Source organism: Dipodomys merriami, unplaced genomic scaffold (assembly GCF_024711535.1).
Source record: "Dipodomys merriami isolate MVZ:Mamm:240054 unplaced genomic scaffold, mDipMer1.0.p SCAF_156, whole genome shotgun sequence".
Lineage (NCBI taxonomy): Eukaryota > Metazoa > Chordata > Mammalia > Rodentia > Heteromyidae > Dipodomys > Dipodomys merriami.
The window spans coordinates 406,758-432,945 of NW_027202893.1; the positions used below are offsets into that span (position 1 = coordinate 406,758).

At 41.1% G+C, this 26,188-nt stretch overlaps 1 protein-coding gene across 2 annotated transcripts in view; it reads right to left on the minus strand.

Moving 5' to 3' along the window:
* LOC138827444 (sushi domain-containing protein 4-like) overlaps positions 1-26,188 on the minus strand; it is a 111,364-nt gene that overhangs the window by 32,538 nt on the left and 52,638 nt on the right. For both annotated transcript variants that reach the window (XM_070022946.1, XM_070022945.1), the window contains exon 3: positions 16,734-16,946. In XM_070022946.1, the coding sequence (XP_069879047.1) occupies positions 16,734-16,946 (213 nt within the window). The remainder of the gene's footprint in view (positions 1-16,733; positions 16,947-26,188) is intronic.

Consider the following 26,188-nt stretch of genomic DNA (forward strand, 5'->3'; position numbering starts at 1 on the left):
ACAGCCCCAACCTCTCCCGCTTCCCCAAAGAAATTATCATCAAGCTGTCTGATGAACTCTAGATTTCCAGCTAGAGTCTTGGATACAGAACGGTGATCTTGTTCTTTGTTTTCCTCTCCTTTTTGCTTTTGGAATGGGGGTTAAAACAGTTTACATTTAATCAGTAGTTTTTCTGCTAAAATAGCTGAATTTCTCACAAATTAACCCCAGGATAATCCTGACTAGAGTGACAACTCTGCATACCATTGCTGCTTTCTTCTTAATGGAAAATGTAAATTATGGTGTTTTTTTTCCAATGGCACTAAGCAGACATTATTCACAGCAAATAAAAACACATTTATCAGGGCATCTGTCTGTAAAAATCTTGGCTTCACATAGTTCCTGTGATAGTAATTTGTATGTCTGAATAACTATGTTCATAATGGACTTAAAATGTGTTCAAAAATTAACTGGAAGAGTCAGAAGGTGGTAAACACTAAGAATAGTCCATGGATAAAATGTCCATTTGGACTTGACAGATCAATGCACATGGGCTGGCTAGGTGCCAAAACACTCATGCCTTGTTCCTAAGGTTGACTTCCCAGCCTGTGGTGGTTAAAGTAGAATGCTTTGAACTTCTCAGTAGAACTCCAAGTTTCTGCAGGCAGGAGTCAGGTCTATTTCAGAGCATATGACACAAGGATTGAAGGGAGTTCTCAGCCACCCAAGTCTCATGGACTTCCATCCACAACATCCATGTGGATGCTTCAGGGACAGTGATGCAGGGCCAATTCACCAAGTGGAGCAGTCACATTTCAACTTGCAATTAAGAAGTTAGAGTTCAAGATCCATCACAGTGGAGATGCCAGGAAGGAATATGCCTTAAAAGTAAGGAAAACAGCTGGGCGCTGGTGGCTCACGCCTGTAATCCTAACTACTCAGGCTGAGATCTGAGGATCACACTTCAAAGCCAGCCCAAGCAGGAAAGTCCTCAAGACTCTTATCTCCAATTAAGCACAAGAAAACTGGAAGTGGCATTGTGGCTCAAGTGGCAGAGTGCTTCCCTGGAGCTAAAGAGCTCAAGGGTAGCGCCCAGGCCCAGAGTTCAAGTCCCATGACAAAAAACAAAAAAAAACAAAAACAAAAAAACCACAGACAGGTTCTAACAAAGCCTACATCTAAACAAAAGAAAGGATCATTTGGTCTCTCTGAGTTTTTATGGCCAATGTCTAGCATTTAACTTCCCCACCACCCATGAACGCAGAAGAAGCCATCTGGAACAGGTATGTGCCCGAATGAGCTGTCTGTGATGGAGAATGCCCATGGACCTTAGTTCTATGGAGCAAAATAATCCAGAGACCTTTGGTCTCTGAAAATTAATGTGAAATCTTCATCCATGTGGATGCTTTGTATAGAAGTCTTCATGGTGATATGGTTGGTTTCTGAAAGATCTGTTTGGCCTGTTTATAATCTCACAGCCTTCCTTATTCTATGTCAGTTGGAAGGTTGTTGTTGGTGGTGGGGGGGAGTTTCAGGGAGCCTTCTGGCAACACTCAGATAAATCCATCATAAGTTAAAAATGCATTAAATATACCTAACATATGGAACACCCTAACTTATTAGTAAATATGCCCTGATATCCGCCATTTCCCCTCATGTGGCTGATGGGATTGAGGCTCAATGATACTGTCCAGCACTGAAAGAGAGTACTATAGCACAAATCGCTAGCCCAGGAAGGAACAAAATTCAAAATCTGAAGTACAGTTTCTACTGGACGTGTATATATCACTTTCACATTACTATAAGGTCAAAAGACAATAAGTAGAACCATTATTAAGTTTAAGATGTTTATAACACCATTTTCTTTTCTTCCTTCCTTCCTCTTCTTTCTTCCTCTTCTTTCTTCCTCTTCTTTCTTCCCCTTCTTTCTTTTTTCCCCTTTCTTTCTTTCTTTCTTTCTTCCCCTTTCTTTCTTTCTTTCTTTCTTTCTTTCTTTCTTTCTTTCTTTCTTTCTTTCTTTCTTTCTTTCTTTCTTTCTTTCTTCCCCTTTCTTTCTTTCTTTCTTTCTTTCTTTCTTTCTTTCTTTCTTTCTTTCTTTCTTTCTTTCTTTCTTTCTTTCTTTCTTTCTTTCTTTCTTTCTTTCTTTCATTGGTCGTGGAGCCTGAACTCTGGGCCTGGGCACTGTCCCCCAGCTCTTCAGCTCAAGGCTAGTGCTCTACCACTTGAGCCACAGTTCTACTTCCAGCTTTTTCTGCTATGTGGTGCTGAGAAATTGAACCTAAGACCTCATGCATACAAGTCAAGCACTCTACCACTGAGCCATCTTCCCAGCCCCTGTAACACCATTTTCTATAGCATAAATTCATTCAGTCAGAATTTTTTAAAGTCACTTTAAACATAGTATTACCAAGGACTATAAAAATTATTTATCAATATTGTATTCTATCACGGGGAATCAGTCAACAATTAGAACCTAGGAATATGGGACATAAATAGGTGCTTGCAGGATGCAACTTGAGGGATATCAAAACCTTTGATTCTGGGAGTCATTTTATGCCAGCACACCACTGTCATTATTTTTTGTGCCTTGCTCCTAGTAACAATGGAGATTCGCTACAATGACATATTAAAGGAGCAAAAGATCCTAAGGCAGTTTTATACATTTATATCCAAGTACAAATTAATATATCAAGCTAGTTAGCAGAGAACAGGTTCCTAAGGGATATAGCAGGCATAATATTCATAAAAAGAGGTTTTCAAGAATGTGTGCTATATGCTGGTTGCATATGTCTTTAAGATGTGAGTTATATGTGAAAACAAATTTGATTTCTTAAAAAAGCCACATTTCAGCATTAATACAGCCCCAAACTGGTCCCAGGAACATTAATACATGATATAACACTCAAAGAATCACAGTCCACATTAATATATTAAAGGCTCTAAAGGTCTTTCTGTAAATAATTTGATTTAATTTCATTTAAATCAGAATTTGTAAAGCTTATTTATTCAGGCAGCTACTTGTTCATCCATTCCGTGAATTATTGAGCACTTACTCTAGGCCCAGTACGTTCAAGCTGCTAAGACAGAAAAAGTCAAGATTCCTACTCGTATAGCACTTGCATGGAGGGAGACTGCTACTAGAAAAAAATTAAGAATCAAGTGAGCTGAAAAAAAATGACAAGGACATAGGACAGGTACAGACAAAGGGACTCACTTAATTGGGCAGCCAGGAAATGGGTCCCTGAGGAAATGACATTTGTTGAGCTGAGACATCAGTGACAACAAGGATCCAATTACACGTGGAGCTGGGAGAAGAAAATTTCAGATAGCAGAACAGTTGGTACAAAGGCCAAGAAAGAACTTGGTATCCTGAGAAACACTAAAGGTCCATGTGTTGGGAATACAGTGACAACGAGGGGAAGGGAAAGGCCACACCAGTTGGGCTGATAGATTAGGCAGGGAATTGGGGTTTTAAATAAGTATGGTAGGGAGCTACTGGAGAGTAAGCATGGGCCATGAAGGAGCTGACCTAAATCACGTGCATAATGGCTTTTCTGAGTTCTGTGAGTCCGACAGTACTACTGGAGGAAATGGACTCTTACGCACTGTTGATAGGAATGTCAATTAGTCCAGCCACTATGGAAATCAGTATGGAGGTTCCTTAAAACCCTAAAGACAGAACTATCATATGATCCTGCTATATCACATCTAGGTATATAAGGGATATAAGTCAATATACAATGGAAATGCCCACACATTCACGTTTATAGCAGCACCATTCACAATAACCAAAATACGCAATCCATCTCTGTGCCCATCAATTGATGAGGAAGTAAAGAAAATGTGATACAAACACACAATGGAGTTTTACTTGGTTATAAAGAATGAAATCTTGTCATTCCTAGGAAAATGGATGGAATAGAAGATCATCGTGTTAAGCACATTAAACCAGACGGAGAACAGATACATATCACATACTCTGTCATATGTAGAATTTAGTCCTTAAAAATAAATCCCAGGCGCATACATACTCATGTTTATTGCAGCACTATTTACACTAGCCAAGTTATGGAAACAGCCTTGATGCCCCATAACCAATGAGCAATCAAGAAAACGGTGTGTGTGTGTGTGTGTGTGTGTGTGTGTGTGTGTGTGTGTGTGTGTGTGTGTGTTTGTGTGTGTGTGCATTCACACATGTGTGTACACACACATGGAATTTATTTATTTATTTGCCAGTTGTGGAGCCTGAACTCTTGGCCTGGGTACTGTCCCTCAGCTCTTCAGCTCAAGGCTATTTTACTACCAGAGCCACAGCACCACTTCCAGCTTTTTCTACTTTATGTGGTGCTGAGGAATCGAACCCAGGGCCTCATGCATGCAAGGCAAGCACTCTACCACTGAGCCACCTTCCCAGCCCACACATGGAATTTTACACATCCATCAGAAAGCATAATATTGTTGTTGTTGTTTGCAGGCTCAGAAAGACAAAGGTTCATGTGTTCTCTCCTAGGTGGAAGATAGACCTAAAATATAAATATACTTGAAAATACATACTGGGCCATATATGTGTACACATATATGTATCCCTGAGCCAAGAGCACAGGGACAGCTCCCAAGCCCAGAGTTCAAGCCCCATGACTGACAGAAAAAAAAGAAAGAAAAGAATAAAAGAAAAGAAAAATCCTAAAATATTAACAGTAGCATCAAAACTTCAATTCCTAGGTATAAACCTAACAAAAACATAAGACTTTCCTATAGAAAACTTCAAAACATTATTTAAAGAAAAACTTGGAAAGACCTTAAGTAAGTGGGAGAATAGTCCATGTTCTCTGATTGGAAAACTCAATGTTATAAATATTATAAAGGCATTACTTTCCTCAAAATGAACTACAAATCCAACATGGTTATATTAAAATTTCACATTTTGATAACTGGCATGCTGATTTTAAAATTTAGATAGAAATACAAAAATATCAAGAAGAGATCAGTCTTGAAGACACAGAGGAAAAGGAAAAACTTGTTCTGCCAGAATTCGGGACTTACTAGAGAGCTACTGAATTCAAAATGATATATTAAAGAAAATACAAACAGATAGATCAATACAACAGAACAGAGTCCTGAATCAGGATGTGCCAGATATCCTGCAGTATAGTGGGAAGAGTCTTTTCTATGACTAGTGCTGGATCATGTTCATACACAAACCAATTCCCTATGGGATGGTTGAGGTCTCAAGGGGAAAGGTAAAAGAGTGGAGTTCTGAAGATCATATAAGAGAATGCCTTCATCATCTCATAATAGGAAAACCTTTTTACTGGGGCTTGAACTCAGGGCCTGGACATTGTCTTTTAGCTTTTTTCTGCTCAAAGCTGGTGCTCTACCATTTGAGTCACCCCTTCACTTCCAGCTTTTGGTGGTTAACTAGAGATAAGACTTGCCTGACTGGGCTGACTTCAAACCATGATCCTCAAATCCTAGCTTCTTGAATAGTTAGAATTACAGACATGAGCCATCAGTGTCTGGCAGGAAAGCAGTAAAAACAATCTTTAGGAAAGTATTTTTTAAAACAAGAAAATACATTTAAAAACCACCAGATTTCCAGGATTTAAAAGAAATGACCAATACATTTGATTATATGAAACTATCTCATCACACTGATGTCAAGAGAGTAAAACCATAACCAAAGAACGATGGTCAGCACCCAAAACCAACAAACACTTGTAGCTATTATACATAACATCTAAAAATCAACAAGGGCTAAGTACTGGTGTCTCATGCCTGTAATCCTAGCTACTCAGGAAGCTGAGGGTTGAAGCACCCAGCACCTTAGTTCAAGCCCCAGGACCAGCAATAAACAAACAAACAAACAAACAAATAAGTCAACATGGAAAAGACAACTAATAGATAAATGGGCAAGTGAATTAACGAGTTTCAAAGAGAGAATATCAAGCTTTCCAATAAGAAGATAAAAATGTACCCAGCCTCCTTATTCCTCAGAGAAATGTGCAGTGCAACTGGTAGATGCTGGAAGTGGTAACCCGTGCCTGGAATCCCAGAACTGGGGTGGCAGAAGAGAGGAAGGTGTAGAGGCAATTGGATCATCAGTTCTTGGTCTACATTAGCCAAGACAAGTTCCCGTCTCAAAAAATAGCAACACAAACCAACCAGCAAGGCAATTGCCTATCTATCAGATAGCTAAGATATTAGCAACACCAAGTGCTGTCCAGGAGTATGCTCTGCTGGTGGGGTAAGTGTAAATCAGCGCAGCCACTTCAGAAAGCTAGCAGCACCTATGAACACAAGACATATGCATATTCAATACCTTAGCAGAGCCAACAGAAATGTGAGCCTATGATTCACCAATGGGTTTTCAGCACAACTGCAACAAAATTATGGTTAACAAAGTCAATTAGAAAACACCTGTCTATTAAACATCAGAACGTTTAAGTGATGGAATGTCCATCATATATTAGAATGCCATACAGCAGGGAAAATGAACAAAATGCAGCTGTATGTGATTTATGTACATGGATTTAAACATAATGTAAAAGAAATTAGATATAATCTTTATAATTCCATATACTACAAGATAAGACAAAAGCAAATGAAATGTGAAGGAGTGACATGCTTAGGAATGCATGTTTCTGGACTGGGTGACTGCAATCATGAAATAGTGATCGCTGCCTATTAGAGGGAAATCGAAGGAAGTAGTGGGATCAGCTTTCTGGGGCACCAGCAATATACTATTTTGCTTCACCTGGATGACAGTGATGTTGGTGTTATTTAAACTCATTGGGCTAGTCAGTTTTATATACTTTTCTCTATATGCATTATATTAACAATACTAAATAATATTAAAGTATATTTTATATTAAAGCACATTATAGTATATTAAACACAGTCTTCTATTTATAATATTCTATTTATGCTTCCAGTATTTATAATAAATTTAATGTCTATGTAAGTATTCTACTTTATTCATTTCAAAAAGGGTGAAAACACAGCATAATGCATCCAGAAAGAAGAGCAAGAAAATTCACTGGACATGCAGCCTTCTTTCTCTTCTCAATTGGAGCCACTGGGTCCAACAAGCAGAAAAGTATGTAAAGGAATTTTGGGGGACAGAATGACTAAACACAGGGGGGCAGTGCTAAAATTGCCCAAAGCATAAAACCTTAATTATTTGAATATTTTCCAGATGGCATCTTAACTTCTGAATGACAAGCGTTCCTGGATTCTGAATTCTTGCTTTTCTCCTAATAAACACAATTTAAATGACTTTATCTTTAAAGAAATGTTGAATAGACTTCATTTAAATAAGAAGATCACAGGAAGTACTGCATGGTCAGAGGTGATCTCACAACACAGATGAAGTAGCTGGGCCCCGTGGGCTCCCACCTGTAACCCTAGCTATTCAGAAGGCTGAGATGTGAGATCCTAGTTTGAAGCCAGCCTGGAGAGGAAAGTCTGTGAGACTCTTGTCTCCAATTAACCAGCAAAAAGCTAAAAGCAAAGCTGTAGTTCAAGTGGTAGAGCACCAGCTTGGAGCAAAAAAGCTCAAGGACAGTTCCTAGGCTCTGAGTTCAAACCCCAGTGCTGGTACCAAAATAAAACAAGAACCAATTTCACATCCATTTTCCCTGGCTCATGGCTTATAGAGCTTCTGCTGCCACCCTCCCCCATCTTAATGTTTTATTTGTGGAACATCCAAGACAAGTATCCCAGACACTCTACAGCAGGATCACCTGCAGATGCCTGTGGAATGTAGATCCCAGTGCATAGAAAGCTTTGAGCATGGTGCTTGGAAATGTGCTATTTTTCTTGCAGCCTTCAGACAATTCCCATCAAGTCAATCACGGAGACAACACCGTCTGGTGAGATATACCAGGTTATTCTAGTCACTGACAACTGAAGATATCAATTAAAAAGCAAAATTGCTGGCCCCAAATCGAATTTCTAGCCCATCTTATAGTACCAAGAAAGCCAAGCATAATTCCATTCTAACCTGAGATTCTAATGTTCATTAGCTTCAACTCTGTCCACTAAGGCTTCTAACTCTTGCAGACTGAGTGTAGGTTCTAAGAAAGCCTGGCTCAGTATCTAATTGGACTATAAGAGCTGACTGAGGGAGCCATGATCAACCCCGAGCTGTGCTCGACAGGCAAGAGAGAAGATTATTCCCACCCACATGGGTTTGGAAGGACATCCTTGGGGGTAGCCCCATATGTTCATAAGCAGTCAGCCTAATTCTGGGTTGTTTCAATTGTGAGCTTGAGCAAACAGCTTTCTGGGGATTTTCTACCATCAGCATGGAGTTCAAGGCTGCCACCAATCATAGTGTGACCTTTACATAGGATCCCACAAATCTCTGAACATGTGCCCATGTTGTCATCCTTGTTCCCTGCTTGCCTAATAATTCTGTGACTTAAAGCCGTTTCCACCACCAGGGTCCCCAAGCAGACAAGGGCAGGATCCCAGTACTCATGTGACATCAAAGAGACGTATGGCTAAGACAACGCTGCCCTGGTTAGTACTTTCCCTCCACATTTGAGGGCTCCTCCACAAGCTTGAGAGCCCTTGCCTGCGGCAGTCCAGTTGTCATCTTCCCATAGTGATAACTGATCACTTCCATCACTTTCTTTGTGAGATCTGCTCCTGTCTGACCTGACCTTATTTCCTCTGTATCTCCTCCCCTTTCAAGTCATGATCATATTTAAGTTAAAGAAATCTGTTTAAGAGCAAAAGCCAAACTCACTCGGAAGCTACAAGGGAGGAGTAGAGGAAAGCAGGGAGTTCTGTGGATAGCAGCCTAAGTAAGAAATGGCAGTGGCTCTGGGGACAGGTAGAGACACCTCTCTGCTTTTTCTCCCATTAGAAGATGGAAAAACGAGGCCATGCAAATACCTGCCCTTCCCAGTAGAGGCTGTAGCTTTTGATAACTCCTGTATAAGCAACAAGAAAGACGTTTCAGATGATAGAAAATGCACATGAGAAGAAAAGGATGTTAAATAAAATATTTTTAAAGCACCCATCTGTTTTGGCAGAGCTTCTGGAGCTGGAAGACATTTCACCTTAATATATGAGTAACTGTAAAACAAGAGTAAGATTCCCCCGCTTTTGAAAAATGCCTGCGCCCCACAGTTTCAATGAAGAAAGGAACTAGCTGCCAACTTTGCTGCCAGCTTTAGCTTATGAGTCAAGTTGGATCTTTTAATTAAACATTTATAATGTAATAATAATCTTAAACTCACATTGCACCTTTCTCACTAGGAAATTCAAAAGACCTTTTTAACATCAAATTATTCATTTTTTTAAATAGCAATCCTGGTCAGGTTTATGGGAGCCAAAATATTTTAGTAAGTGCTTTAGAAATAGCACATGATGAATGTGTTTTTTTTTTTCTCATTTGCATTCTGTAGGGAACTGGGACAAAGTAGGGTTAAGCCTGGAGACAAAGGGAGATGGGGGCGTGGCCGGGGCATTTCTTCCTGAGTCCTACGCCCTTTTCAACGATACCAGGCAACCAGTAACAGGGATCTGGGGACACAAAGCACAAATGGAAGGGGTCCCTATGTGCATATTAGAATTGCCTTGGGTGCTTTTATAAACACCCATACCTTGGCTCCCACCTTCCAGAACAACTGAAACCACCTTTGGAATGAGTACTTGGCACTCCAGGTGATTCTAACTTACCAGCTGGGGCTGTATAACACCGGTCCTGGTCTGGAAGTCAGAACACTGGTCCAATTCCAAGCTTACTTACTGTGTACCTTATGTCACCCCTTAAATTTGTACACTTCCTTTGTTCTGTTGTAAAGTGACAAATGGATGTTCATTTGGTGGTAAGAATAAATGGTCTCCAAGAGGCTCTGCTGAACACTAGAGAGCATCATTTCTCTATTCCCTTGCAGAGCCTCATCACACTACATTCCTGAATAAGTGGGTCTCACTCCGTTCTCTTTATGTTTGAGATAACCTGGGAGTTTTAACAAATGAAGATTCCTTGGCTCCACCTCTAGCAGGAGGTCTGAATATGTATTTTCATCCCTCACATACAATAAATCAGGTTCTTTCCCAAGGGGGTCTGGACCTGGACCCTTATTATATGTGTCACCTCCCTCCTCTCCACAGGTGGTTCTTCTCCTCTGGGTAAAACCATTCTCATCAGATGAGATGAGCACCCTGGAAGGCATAAAGGATGTTGACTTGAATCCCAATTCTGTCACTACTTAGGCTTCCATGGGGAATCTAGCCTTTCTGAGCTTCCACATTCTTAGTTGTAAAATAAGGTCTTAGACCTTTCTTTGTGGAATGACTGTAGTAATTAAAAAAGACAGTGTACAACAGGTACACAGTGTTGAGGAAAGGCAAGCAGAGGTGATATGTCAGGGACATAAACTGCAGATGGGCCGGATACAGAGGCACTGAGGAAGCTTTGCCTTTAGTGGCTGACAAGGACAGGGCAGGTTTGGCTGCTGCCTAGCTGCTTCTCCTTCTCATTCAACTGATGCTGAGTTCCTCTGTCAGCATCCCCAAAGTGCATGATGTGGCAATGACAACTCAATTCATAGTGCCCTGCAGATAACTCAGACTCAGCTGTACCAACATTACTAACTATGACTAAGGCAAAACTAGTACTAAGCAATGGGGGGTACTAAGCTAATCAGAAGTAGGGAAGGAAGCAACATATAGGTGCTTTCCTTATATGTGACTAATGAAAAATGGCAAAAGTCAGCTGTTCTTGGAACCCAAGTGGAGGCAGGAAAGACTAACAACTCCTGAAGCTGCTCACTATGACTATTCATGGGACACCACTTAGGGGCCACTAATTATCACTAGATCACTTGAGACTATGGAGAACTTCCAAGAAGGCAGAGACAGATGGGTTGCATGGACCCCTGGACAAATGACTACAGAAGATCAAGAGAAAAAAGGAGTTGCTAGTCTACTGGGCTTCCCGTTTCATCCTCTGTAGAAGAGAACTGTCCACACGCAGGTGATAAATAGCATGGCCAGTGAGGTACAGATCTGGTCATCACACAGACGGTATAACAGCATGCAAATCTGAAATTTCATCTTCCTCCTAGGTTGAGGGATTTCTCCCTGCCACGGCACTGAAAGGTGGAGAAGGCTGCTCTTTTGGTGAAGAAACAAATCTCATGAAGTCATCTCATGTTTGCCTCAGGCCATGGGCCTGGGTCCCACCTTCTATATCTTGCTCTTTGCACAGTGCTGCAAGTCATACTCAGGTTTTCAGGCACAAGACTCTGGCTCTGCTGGTGGTATCCACGGGTGGCCTGTGCAGGCAGCATTTTCAAGATCTATTCTATGTGTGGGGGTAAACAATGCTATTTCCTACCTGGCTCCTCTCCAGCTCAAAGGAGTTGGCTGGCCAACTACAGCCAAGAATTTTCTGAAAACCTTTTCTGCTCAGGCAGTTCATTTTAAAACAAGTGATGTTCTTCAGAGGGGCATGGAAGGTCTCTTCATAGCATTATGCTGGGATTAGGAGAAGAATCACAGGGATGTAAGCTATCTGCGTACTTTCACCTAAACCAGCTGTCTGCCAGAACTGGGTGACTCCAGTGCCATGGAAGTGCTTTATTTTCTTCATATGGCTTTATCTGAAATTGACTTGAAATGGGGGGATCAATGATGAGTGGCTGTGTGCAGAACAGTGGCTGCTCCAAGGAAGGAGTGGAAAGAAAGAGAACTGTTTCTCTCTACTTTGCAGAGAAGAGCTGGGTGAGAAAGTCCTCAAATATTAAGAACCCATTTCATAAAAATTTAAGTCAGCAGCAGCTCTGCCTTTGACTCCTTCTACATCCCAAAGCACCCATTCCATAAAAGGACACTCAGAAAGGAAACACTGTGTTTCTAACACACGGAGTTTGTTGTCTATACCCAACAGTGTTCAATAAGCACTCTGAATCCTCCCAGTTTCTTCTAGATGGAGCTGCTTTTTTAAAGCTAGCATAAACACTCTTTCCAGAAATGAGAATCCAAAGGGAAGAGGGACTTGGATGCTATTCAATATTGTCCAATGGTCTAAAGAAGACCTTTAATCCATGTAGGACTGCAGTATGATAAAGTATTTAGGGATCTATCTGCAGAAAGAAGAAAGAAAGAAAGAAAGAAAGAAAGAAAGAAAGAAAGAAAGAAAGAAAGAAAGAAAGAAAGAAAGAAAGAAAGAAAGAAAGAAAGAAAGAAAGAAAGAAAGAGAAAGAAAGAAAGAAAGGAAGAAAGGAAGGAAGGAAGAAAGGAAGGAAGGAAGAGAAAAAAGAAAGGAAGGAAGGAAGGAAGGAAGGGAAAGAAAGAGAGAAAGAAAAAAGGAAGGAAGGAGGAAGAAAGGAAGGAAGGAAGGAAGGAAGGAAGGGAAAGAAAGAGAGAAAGAAAAAAGGAAGGAAGGAGGAAGAAAGGAAGGAAGGAAGGAAGGAAGGAAGGAAGGAAGGAAGGAAGGAAACTTCTGCCTAGTTAGGATAACCAATATAGAAGGGCTGAGGTGTACTCAGTAGCTCAGCTGTAACACAAAGTGTTAAGCTAGGAAATACTTATATTAATATGGACAATCAATAAACTTGTCAAGATACAGGTTGATTTTTTTTCTCCTCTATTTTGTCCCAAATAATATCTGTTCATAATACAAACAGGTCCTTGAATTGATAGGTTTTATTTTAATCTCTTGAAGTACTGTGAAAGTAATCTTCTTTAATTAATTTTAGAATGTGCTTTTCTTACTTTTGAGACTGTCTTCCTATGTAGCCCAGGCTGGCTTAGAACTCATGACCCTACTGCCTTTGTCTCCAGAGTGCTAGGATTACACGTGTATGCCCATGTGGCTTACATTCCTTCTTGAAGTTGTACAGACCAAAGTGTGAATCAGCAAAACACTGATACCATTTCTTAGCCTTGGCCAATGTATTTAGTAGGTCAGTGCCCACAGGGTGGATTCCTAGTTCTGTGCCAATTCCAGGTCTCCTCTCCATCACACTTTCCTTGTTCTCTGGACCACAAATGTGTTCACTCATGCCTAGGATCACAAAGACACAATTTCATCTCTCAGAATGCAAACTTCAGGGGAATTTGTTTCCTATAGTATCAGTTCTATAAGTCCAAACTAAAAGTGAGTTTGCCTGGGATGAACAAGTTATATGGGAAAGGTAAAGAGAAGACAGATGGCATGTGCTGCAGAATGCAGTGAAGAATAAGAGAGGACCCAAGAGAAACTTATACCTAACACCGTGCAAAGAGTCAGGCAAATGCTTCTGTAGAGCACTTCACTGCTACAAGCCCTGTAATGCATATGAATGTCTCAGACAGAACTGGTCCACAGCGTAAAGCCCAGGAACAGAGACAAACCCTGGGGCTACAACACATCTGCCAGTCACTACTTCATTTAATTCAGGGAAGGGTCTTCTTTGAGCCTCAGTTTCTCTATCTGCCAAATAAAAACTAAATCAAATCAGAATGAAGGCTGGGGTTATGACTTCATGGGTCTCTCTGGCAGCCTAGGGCTCAGTAAAATTGAGCAGAATTGTGGAAAAGCCCCTGACAAAGATTCCATTACTTTACTGGAGAGATGGAATCACAAAATACCAGGTGACCTACACCACAGACCTGCAGGTAAGATAATACCCCCAAATTCCCTATGAGCTCAGGGTCATATCTATGCCTTGAGGGGTATAAGGACCAATGGCAGTGCCAAACCTGGAAGGGACAAGAGGCTCTAATGCATAGGCATCTGCTTGTACTTTCTCAAAAGCATGTGCCTATACTTCCTACACCAGGCAGACACTGAGCTACACCAAACTATTAGGCAAGGGTCCCAGCGGAGGGCTCCAATTTCAGGCCACCTAGAAACCTGCCCTACTGAATAATAAAAATGCTTCAGTTTCACAACAGTGAGTCCTCAACCCAGCTGTCTCCCTCATGTGCCACGGTGTTCTTTCACTTCACTAGAAAATCACTCCTTGCACTCTTCCTCTTTGTGGTTCTCTGCCTACCTAGGGCAGCATCGTAAGCTCAGATGTCACCCCCACCCTCCCCAACAGTAGCATCTGCAGCCCTGAACCTGACCCTGATCCAGCAATGTGCTCTGTGTTGGATTAGAATGGGGCTTCTATGGCACAAAGAAGGTTGGGAAACAACCTTGGTGGAGGACAGAGGCGCCCATTTAGTGCTGGGGTGGGGGAAGGTGGTATTTGTAGTGTAACTGTGAGAGCTCAGAACTGTCCAGAACAACAATTTATTAAGTTGGTTGTCTTGGAGGAAGAGAACTAGGCTTCAGGGTGATACACTGAGAACTTCTTTTTTTCTTAAGCACACACCTCCATCCTTTCCTTAATCTTTTAAGAACCCATCCATTATACATGGACATTCTCCTAACTGCCCTTCCTCTCCTCACTTCATATGAATTATTGCTTTATCTACAAAGAAAAATGTAGATGCTGTCCCAAGAGATCTAGATTCAGAGGAGAGGGAGGAAGTGGGACTCAGAGGAAGTTCCTGTCCAGCCAAGACTTTTATCTCCATTGTCTCATTGTAATGTTCTGGGTCACACACAAGCCCTTCACACTCTCTCTGACCCCTGAAAGATGGAGATTTGAAACAGAAAGCACTTCATTTTCCCCAGGGCTGGCCTGGATAAACCCAGTTTTTGTTGTAGTAGTAGTAGTAGTTGTTGTATTTCTGCTGCTCCCTCATCAGCTCTGTGATCTTAACAAAGTGAGTGGACCTCTCTGAGCTTCAGTTTACTAGCTAGGAAGTGAGAACCATGACTCTCAGCTTGTAGAGTGTTAAATGACACAGTGACTCTGGGGGTACTTTTAATAACCTATAAAAATGTGATAAATTATTATTATTATTACTGCCCCTACCAAAATTCATTGGCTTTCTAAGAGATACCCAGCAAGGGAAACAAAGTAATTCAGCTGCCCTTGCTATTATTCTCCCAGCATAAATCTTGAGCAAGGGCTAAATCAGAAAGACGAGTCTTTCTGAGGAGACGAGTCTCCTCATAAACTGGAGAGAATAAATGAACACGGCCTGGGACATTAAAACTGCTTTCCCTCCATCCGGGACACAAGAACAATGTCTTTATACAGATCTTTCAAAGACCATAACAATATCACTGTTAAGATTAGAATGAAATTGTGCATCATTGTGCTTAGGCTGGCAACAGTCTTCCAGATTTCCAAAATGATGAGAGCCCAGTACCATGACTGGAACACAGACCTGGACCCTCCTTTGAAAAAATCAGACTGTCTTGTTTGAGGGTGCTGTCTTCACCTACCAGCATGGGTGGGCTAAGCATCAAGAACTATGCATACTGACTTGAACAACAGAAAATCTTACTCCTTTCTCAGGAATTACTACATAGCATGAGGAGTTGGAAGGAAGCTCAGCTAAAATGTGACAAACTGGTTTTTCCTGCAATAGTAAAATAACAGAAGCTTTCATCTCTGGGCAATATTCAGGAAGCCTATTTTGGGTTTTCTTTGTTCTCTGATGTCCCTGAGCTTGTCTGGGTTTTAAGTACCGGGTGTCATATGACTTCCCTTTGGCAGCAAAGTTTACATTCATGAACCAAATAAAGTTTAACTAAGTAGGTTCTCATGAAAAGCACAGCTTGCATGGACTGCTTGCAAGAGGAGAAAATAAACTTATTTTTAAAACATTAAATTTGGCTATATTTTTACCTATCTTTATCTCCTTTTCTCTCTATGTCTATAGGGCATGTGATACATATTTACAATATACATATATATGATACATAAAATACACATCCTCATCTTAAAAACAAAAGCAAAAGTAAAGATTAGAGGTACTTTAAGAACAACACACCATCCTACCCATCCTTTACAATTTCCATGAGGAAAACCATAATAGATATTTTTAAAACTGCTTGTCAGATAAATTATTTAAAAGTATCATAAAAGAAACATGCACAGAATCACAACTTTCACATACATACCAGTATCATAAAAGCTCCCTCCCTAAATAAACTCAGTAATGGTATCAAGAGATCCTGGAACTCATTCCTAATGAGCTCAACAACATAGAAGTTCTAGGCTTCATAAAACTGGGGCCTAGAATTAATTCTTGATTAATGACTACACCAACTTCAGCTTTGTTGATCCTCTGAGATGCATAATCAACAACCACTTGGCAGTACAATTAGTTCAACTTTAAATATGTCTACATATATGTGTGTATACGTGTGTGTGTGTGTGTGTGTGTGTGTGTGTGTGTGTGTATTTAAGGTGATTTCCAGCAGAAATTGAATATCTAGTGACCACCAATAGATTTAGGTGTAATTGCTAGGAATAAATGTCTACCATGCAAATCAGTTCTGCTTTCTTTCCTTAAATGAATCACACCTAATTCAGAGCTGAGAAGGACTTGATTTAATCCTCTGAGTAACACTTGTCTTTTGTTTCACAAAATAGAGTTTCTTCACAATATATTTACTGTACTTTTTATTGGACGACATGAGAATGAGTGCTGAGCTGGCAGCCTAATAACAAATAGCCCTAATGTTATCTGAGTTGCTCTCTTGCCTTGACAAAAATGGAGATAAATTAGATTATAATTGACATACAGAGGGAAGACTGTTTTTCTTAATGCTGAGATTAACTTGTCCCCTACCCTAGTCCTCAATGTTTTCATGCTGGTATAGTCAGAAACAGAGATCAACCCCAAGGCAGTCCTGCAGCTGAGCCACTTGAGTGGCTTTCTTGGAGAAGTAAACACTTTACCTTCTTGCACACAGATGGGTCTATCACTTGGGACCCAGCCTAGGGTTCCATTAAGATGTTTCATACACAATCTCTTTGTAGAGCCCTTCAGCCTGAATCCGTCTTGGCAGTGAAATCGTGTTACAGAGCTTTCGAAGAAATCCCCTGTGCTGGGGGTCCTGAATCCATTCTCTGGAACACCAGGATCAGCACATACATGAAGGTCATCAAATCCTGCATTGATAGAGAAAAGAAAATGTATCTTGAATACACTGTTCTTGTGCCAAGGGTTTTCTTAGATAAATGGCAAATACAGTATTATTTCACAAGAGCACAAATATTTCAGTGCAGATTTCATTGGCTAGGAGAGGCAGAGCTTGGACCAAAAGTGCCTGGAACAGGACAACAGGACTTATCTTTCACCGAAAAAGGAAGACAAGTCCTGCTACTGAGGGGAGGAAGTTCTCCATAAGGTAAGTCTCCTTCAGGATTCATCTAAAATAGCACCACTTCCACAAATGCCTCTCTTCCCCTTCAGAATCCAAATAGGAGGCCTCTTTCCCATCATCCCCTGAGCTCTCTTCTCTATAAGTAGTCATTACCATTGATACATCAGGTGTAGCCCATTGGGCTATGAACTCCTAGAGTAGAAGACAATTGTTTTTTTCTTCACCTTCTGAATATTATGGGTAAGTTCCTGGAGGCCATTCCACAGATGTATTCATGAAGGATGGATGCATGCATGCGTGGATGGGTGGATCGATGGACAGGTGGATGAATGAGTGAATGGATGTATGGATAGGTGGCTGGGTAGACTGATAGTTGGGTGGATTTATGTATGAATGGATGGATGGGTGATGGACGGATAGATAGCTGGCTGGCTGGATGGGTGGGTGTTTAGATTAACGATAGATGGAGCTGCACACTAACTATTCTTGTGGAGCCATTAGGCAAGTATCATGATAGTCCCAGAAACTTACACATTCCACAGACAAAAGAGATGTGAGGTACTCTCCTGTAGCACAATGATGCTGTCTCTTTAACACCCTTTCAGCTTCCTCTCTTTTCCCAACCTGAGTAGGCTGTACACCTTAATTTTCTACAACCTTCTTCCAATCCGCAGCCTGAAACAACTTAGTTCTTTTGCTTTGTCACCAATCAAGGAAAAGGTGTATGGTGGAGCTTTTCTCCAGCATATATAGGTTTTAGCCAGTCACCCCTGCTAACCACTAGACCTGCTGACTTCCAAGGTCCCTCGCCTGTGGCACATATCATCCTTGCTCTGTTCTTTCTCCCAGAGGACAGATAATTCAAAGGAGGGCTGAAGACCCATAAGGAAAATGACTGCAGCCATCAAGAAAGTAACTCCTGTCTAATAAATACATGACAAGCACTCCATTAAAATTACAATATTAGAGAGACAAAATTTCTTTTCTGTACTTGTTTCTTCATCATTCTTATTGATTTATATTTTTATGCTGGGATTGAAGTGAGGGCTTTACACATACTAAGCCACACTCAGCACACAACTATTTCCATGGGTTATTTTATTCCTTCCTTTTAAAACACACTTCCATTCCTGTCCTCTACTTTGAACCATAGCTAACTTGAGTGTGTTTCCATGCCCAGGGATGGATGTCTGGAATGTTGCTGCCCATGGCTCCAGCCTCTGGCACAGACTACGGAAGCTGAGAAGCCAGGAGGCATGAGAAGGAAATACTCATCATCTTGGATATGTTGCTAACAAGAAAAATAGACATTTTCTAAGCCTACCAGAGTTTATATACCACTTTTCAAATTAACTCCTTGTAGATCAGTTCCCTACCTGGGTAGTTTTCTGTAGAGCTCTTCTGATAGTATTCTTTTATAATGATGAAGATCAGCCCTAGCCAGTAATGTATCAATTAAGGAGTAGGCTGGTATAGTTATTAGGGAAAAGAGTGGAAAATAATTTATGTGCAGACCTACTCAAATAATTCTATTCTAAGAAACTGTTCTTTGGTTTTTGTTTTTGTTGTTGTTCTTCTTCTTATTTTTGGTACTAGGGTTTAAATTCAGGACTTTGATTTGCCAAGAAGGTATTGTATTCTATCACCTAGCCACATCTTCAGTTCTGCTTTTTACTGGTTATTTTTTTAGATAAGGTCTCACTTCCTGTCTCAGTATAATTACAGACTGTGATCCACCTTTTTTGGGGGGGGGCTCCCTTTCATTGCTGGGATGACAGACAAGCAACAATGGGCATATCTTCCCTACACCGAGATGGAGTCTTGTGGATTTTTCTGTCTAGGGCTGGCCTAGAATCATAATCTTCCCAATTTCAGCCTCCCACATGGCTTATGAGGGCAGTTGTGTGCCAGTGTACCCAGCAATGGGTATGCCCTTGCTTGTTTCAAATTGTGATCCTTCTATTCTCAGTCTCCCAAAGCAGTTAGGATTACAGGTGTGAGCTACCAGCATCTGGCTCAATAACCTGTATTCTTATAGTCTCAACCTATTTCCTTCTAACTCTTCAAATTCTGTTGGTGCTTGGGAAGTAGCCACAGCCTGCGGAAGAGACAAGAATGCACAGAATGATTTTTAACACATTTGTTCTTGGGAGGAGCTGGAGGTGGGGAAGCTTCCATTTCAATCAGCTGTCAGCATGAGGCATCCCCGGAAACTCTTCCTACATTCAATTCAAAGGGCAGCCAGCAATCATGCAAGAGACAGTCTTTGTGATGGCTAATTTTATGTGTCACCTTGCCTGGGCCACAGGTACCCATATATTGGTTAAACCTTATCCTGAGTGTATCTGTGAGTTGTTTCTGAATGAGATAAACATTAGACTCTATATATTAAGTAAGCAGACTGCCCTCCCCAATGTGGTGGGCCTTATCACATGATCAGCGATCTGAATAGAACAAAAGGCTGAATCCAATACATTTTTCCATCTAGCTGAAAGACTTCAAGCTGGGGCAAAGATCACAGACAGACAGACAGATAGAACACACATACACACATACACATACATATGCCTTCCTGATGGTTCTGTTTTTCTGGAAAACCCACACTCCTATGGCCTTTCTAAAGGTACTTAAAATATATGAGTGACAGTAATGCTGTCTGTTCCTTTCCTCTAGAGAATGTCATTTCTCTCAGGACCCTTGGTTCTAGTAAGTAGCAGTCCCTGGGTCCTAAAGTCTGGACCACCCTAGCACATGGTCCCAGCTTTCAGTCTCTTCTGGTACAGACAGGACCAGCCACTCTTAGCCAGCATCTGCTTCTCAAATACTGGCCTCACTCTCATGTGCATTGGTTTTTTGACCAGTGTGATAACTGCAGACCAAGCTCAGGACAGAGCTCTAACTTGGACTCTGGTTCTTGGTGAAAGCTAAGATCTCTTCTTTCTCTTGTCTCCAAACCAAAATCTGTGTAAGAGGAAATGGAGTGGCCTTCCCTTCTCACATGATGACATGAGCACATTAGCTCCTCTGTTTTATGGTAAGGGCTAGACACTTCTAGTTTGCTTACTTCTGAGCCCGCTGAAAACCTACCAGACAGTTTTACTGTGAGCAGCATAAGAAGTCTTTGAAAAGAATAATAAAAATGAAGGATGTACGAAAAGCAATCTTTGGGGCTATTATAACTGAAAAGTCATATTCTAAGAAAGGAAGAGTGTATCAAATGTAGCCAAATCAATTTAGAACTAGGGTAGGTATTCATTTCTCTGTACACTGCTCTGTGAGTCTTTGGGAGAAGAAACAGGATATAGACACAAAAATTGATTTTGTATGCATTTTCTTAGCAAGAGGGTATCCCTGCAAAAGTTTAAACAAATACCTTTGCAAATGTTAAACAGAATTGAGAACCCCCAGTTCCTAAAGCACTAACTACAGACTCATAGAATTGGCATCAAAATCACCTCCAAAGTTATCTACTCTGACCTCTTTGGCTGGGTGGTTAAGGGACTGGCCCAGTCACCCTCAGGGCTAATAGCAGAGCTGAGAATAAAACTTGATTCTTCTGATTCAGCCTAGTGCTCTTTCCACCAACAGTGTTGCTCTACTTGGCCTTGGCCTGTCCCATTTCACTTTGCAAATGACTCAACGCTTTCTGATGCCATCAACTTGTGGACACAAAAGAACATTTTAAAATGTTTTGGGATCCCTGTATCTGTGAAAGAAGGGCTGAGAAAATGCAAAAGTGACATGTTTGGTGAATTAATACAAAACCGTCTTCATGGTTCTCCCCACCGCTGCAAAACCCTAGTGCATCATCTCAGCACAGTGAAGCCAGGGTGTTTGACTTGTGACCTAAGACATCCACCAATCCAGGCAGTCAGCCACCAAATGCGTATTGCCCATAGTGTGTCTCTGCAGCATGTTTCTGGTGATGCAAGATGTTCTTCGGGGAGAGTACAACCTCACCCCAGGTAACAGTTGAGTGAGACAGAGTTATTCCCGGAGATGTGGAGTGCACATTTCCTCTCATCTTCAGAGACGAAAGAGAAAGATGTGGTGGGCTCAGGGAGTCTTTGACCACCTAACTTCCAGATTTTCCCATGGGCTAAAAAGTATGCCATTTCCTCATCAGGAGTGTAGATGAAGTTTCTTTAAAACCATCTAAAGTGTACATTATCTCTGTGCTTCAAGAAACATATGCATGAAGGAGAGAGCCCTTTGTCCTATAGAGGAAAAAAATATTTGGAAAACCTTTCTCATGGTTAAAGATAGTAAGTTTAGTCACCCTGGCTTGTAAGAGACCAAGTAATCACTATGTCCAAAGGCTATGTAGGTAGGGATATATTGACCCATCCTCTTCTCAAAACCCTCTTACTCTTAGAACTACCTAGACTTATTTTCTGAATGAACATTTGTATGGGCATTCCGACAGAAACTATTGGAGCTGGGACTATAACTCTAACAACTTACCAGCAAAGAACAAGCAGCATAAAAGAATTAATATTATAATCATATCAATAATATTAAGCTAAACCTATAAAGCACATAAACTGTCTCTAACACTAATATTTTAAACCCAATGCTCTTGATGTTGGTGGTCTTTAACACAGAAGCACCTGGCATGCCAAGTTTCTAGCTACCCTGCAGCCACTGGGAATCCAGGCTGGCCCCTACCCTGCCTTTGAACCCATCAGGGCTTGGGACATCCTTTGAAGGTGAGATGTGTGTCTGCACTGCCAAAGTTGTGGCTCCTCTTGAGTTTCCTTTTAGAAAAGTTCTGAATGGCCTGGAGCTCTACCTGAGGAAGATCAAGCTTAACCATCCGGCGTGCCTCCTTCCAAAGATAGTTTAAGGGCTACCAAACAGCGTGTAGAAAATGCCAGAAGGACTGAATGACTAAACCAGACTCCAGGCTTCTCATGCATGCCCCCACTCTCCTAGAGATAGAGCAGGAGCCAAGCCCATGCAATCAGCCAGTCTCGAAGAAGAATGCCAGTGTGGGCAAATGATGATGTCACAGGAAGAACAGATTCCAAGCCCAGACTCCAGTGTAAGCAGCAGGAGACACAGACAGGCTGTTAAAAATCAGAACTAAAATCACTGGGAAAATGTAATTTCCTTTATTAAAAGAATCAATATGACACACATATTTTCATAACATGATCATTGAGTGTTTCCTGACCTTCTGGTGTAATAGTATAAGCAATCTTCATCTAAAAACATAGATCTGAAAAAAAATAAAAATTACAACCTGTTTATGCATTTAATCTGTCAACAAACAGTGTTGGGAACTGGGGGAGGGGAAGATGGAGCTGATAAGTCATTCAACAAATAACGGGACCAAGGATCTCTTGAATAGTGAACTAACATCCAGGATGTACAGGGCCTTTAGGATCTCTGTGTGTGTGTGTGTGTGTGTGTGTGTCTGTGTGTGTGTGTGTCTGTGTGTGTGTGTGTCTGTGTGTCTGTGTGTGTGTGTGCTGATACTGGAGTTTGAACTCAGGGCCTCGCATCCTAGCTTAGCGTCTTAGTTCAAGCTGGTACTTTACCACTTGAGCCACACTTCCACTTCCAGCTATTTGCTGGTTAATTGGAGATCTCATAGACTTTTCTGGCCTTTTCTTAGCCTCCTAAGTAGCTAGAATTACAGCTGTGTCTCAGTCCTGGCCTCTTTGCCTTTTTGTTTTTTAACACGGAATCTCCCTGTATAGCCCAGGCTGAACTCAAACTCACAATCATCTTTCCTCAGCCTCCTGAGTGTGGGTCTTAGGAATGTGTACCATCATGCCCAATTGAGTTAGTAGGTCTATCTTCAAGTTGTGACTTATAATGGGTCTTGAAATCAGTTCTAAGGTTTTGAAGTCAACTAGCATTCTTTAGAAATGAGGTGAAACAGAAAGGCAAAGTCAGAACACCCTTCACGGTAGAGGTGAGCTGTGTTTTGTGTGGCTTTCTGTTTTATTTGTGCACATGTGCTTGTGTGCAATGCAAACTATGTCTTTCAGTGGGTCACATCAAAAAGATGTAGCAAACCCTGCTTCCAAATCCTCTACTTTTTCATGATACATGAAAACATATGTACTTGAAAATGTGCCCAGGGCTTAAGGGCACAGGTTGTGGAGTGAACCTGCAGGTTTGGAATGTCAGCGCTGCTACTTTCTACCTGGGTCACCTTGGGGGGTAAGTTGGTTAACCTCTCTGTGTATCTTAGGTTGCTTGAAATGTACATTCAATGGATGCTGTAAGCATAGTAACTGTTTCCTGGGATAATGCCACAATCATGTAGAGTATTGACTGGCAGACAGTAAGTGCACAGTCCTGTATGTAAACTGTCCTGTTGCTAATATTCAACTGGCTTTCTAAAAAATAAAATGCATTGCTTCATACAGGGACAGTCACCTAATTTCCTAGAGCCATTTGAGTTTCTGAAATATTCAGGCCTAATGTGTCTTAAAATTATGTTTTTGAAAATGACTTTCAAACCTAGGAATAGCAACAAACACTTATAGGCTTTTTCTTGGCCAACCCATTCCATTAAACCATGTAATAGTCAAAGGCAAAACACAAATATCCAAAAAACCAAACTCTGATTTCTCCAAGAGCTCAGCTTGCAGAGGAAATCATGGGGCCAGCATCTTTCAGTACCCAGACAGCTCTGGCCTTTGTTATAAGAGACAGCAACCTGTCCCTGGGGAAAGGCAGGCAATGCTTTTCTCTCAGGGTGAGCAATCAGGCGTAAAGCACCCTGTGATTCCATTTGGGCACAGGCTGTGTGTGTGTGTGTGTGTGTGTGTGTGTGTGTGTGTGTGTGTGTGTGTGTGTGTGTGTGTGTGTGTGTGGTGTGGTATATAGCAATGAGTGAAACCAAATCCTAGACCAAATTAACCACAGGAACAAAATAGATTCTAAGATTTATGAAGCAAAAGCTCAAAGACAATGTTTGAAATGAACGTTCCAATAAGACATACAATATTCACACACACACACACACACACACACACACACATACACAACAACAACAACAACAAAGAAACTCAAAGGAAAATCAAACTTCAGCAAAGAAGATTAAAGTTTCCTAAATTAATGTTCGTGTTTGTAAACTAGTGTTATGTCATTCCATAATTCAGTGTAGTAACATACATATTTAAGAAATATCTGGGAGGGAAAAAAGGAAGCTGATTACTGTTACCATTTATTAGGCTAAACAGATTTTTCACTGCAAAAGCAGCATCCTTAGGGAAATACAGCAAAGAAACACTAGGAAGCAAGACAGAGATAGTTACTATAGTAATATTTCTGCTGTCCCAGTAGTATGAAGTGCTATTTATTATAGCAGATTTATACTAACGACACACCACTTAAACCTAGTTTTCTGAGACATAACAATGAGTTGAGAGAATCAGAATACATCTACATAGGCTGAAAGCTCAGTATCTGAATTGAATTTTCCAGAAACTACATGGAACACCACACCTGTGATTATAAACAAAATATCTATGCTGAATATTTGGATGCTAATCAAGTTTAGGTAACTTTCCCCTAGCAATGGTAAGAAAGTCTTAATGCTTCAAGAACTATCCAGAGATGAATATAATGTCTGCTATGTCTGGGCAAGTGTAAACATAGCAAAAATAAGTCTTAGTGGCATAATTTAGACTTGATTAGAATGGATAAAGACCACAGATGTGGAAGTCAAAGCAGTCCCCATTTGATGCCAGAATTGATATTTTCCCCCTCTTGATTTAATTCACTTTGATTACCCAATTATTCCTAAATCCTTTCACTCAGTTTCAGCTCCAATAAAACCGATCACAAAGCTAACTCATAATGTGATTCTCCCTGCAGTCTCATGATACTGATCCATAAAAGCATGCCCAGCAACATAACGGAAGCATTCCAAACTAGGTTATTATAATGCAGAAAACCAGAACCAACCTTTATCTATTTGAAACAAAGCATGCACAGAGAGCCACACAGCAGAAAAAATTGGAGGTTTCCATCTACCTTTAGGAAAGTGGTGGCGGGGAGATTTTGTAGTTGATGAAGACTGCAGAATTACCAACTGTCCAGACATCAGAATGAGGTATGGATACATTTCTAAAACTGACTGGAGAAAGATAATCATACTAATCAATGAACCTATGTGAAAACAGAACCAGGTAAGTTGAAGGAGATGAGAGGGGTCAGAAGATAGGGGGAGAACGATGAAAGGAATGACACTGATCAAAAGCAATGGACTCACAAATGGACACGTTGAATGAAACCCCTTTGTTCAATACTTAAAGATGATTTTAAAAATCAGAAAAAAAGAAAATTAGAAAAAATCTGATTGGTATGATTAAAGAGGAGTCTTCTTTCTGAATCAACTCCTTCTGAGGGTTGCCTGTCTAGCTGGTGTGGCTCAGAAAAGTATCCTATCACTGAATGGGAGAAGTGGTTGGTTTCTCAGGCCCTTTGAACTTCTGGATCCCACAGTATCTAGTCTCTTCTTTTTCTTTTCTTTTTTTTTTTTGGGGGGGGGGTCGTAGGGCTTGAACTCTGGGCCTAGGCACTGTCCCTGAGCTCTTTGGCTCAAGGCAAGTGCTCTACCACTTGAAGCACAGCTCCACTTCTGGTTTTCTGTTGGTTAATTGGAGATAAGAGTCTCACAGACTTTCCTGCCTGGGCTGGCTTTGAACTGCTGGTAGACTCAGCCAGAAAACCACGTGGACATCCAGGTAGGAAGAACAAAGGAAAGGTTTATTGCCATTAAGGGGACCGGAAGACCCCATCTCACCAGGTGAGAGGAAGTGAGAAGTGTTGGCTATTGTCTCAGGTGACCTTTATAACTTCCGGGATTTGGGGGATCTTGCTGCCTTATATGGTCATAGCTAACTCAACAGGGTGCTCTCTTTACTACTTGGGCCTAGTGTTGCCTAGGGAAAGAGCATGTTAAGCCATGAGGGAGGAGGCTTCTGGGCTAACAACCAAAATCCTCAGATCTCAGCCTCCTGAGTAGCTAGGATTACAGGCGTGAACCACCAGTGCCGGTCC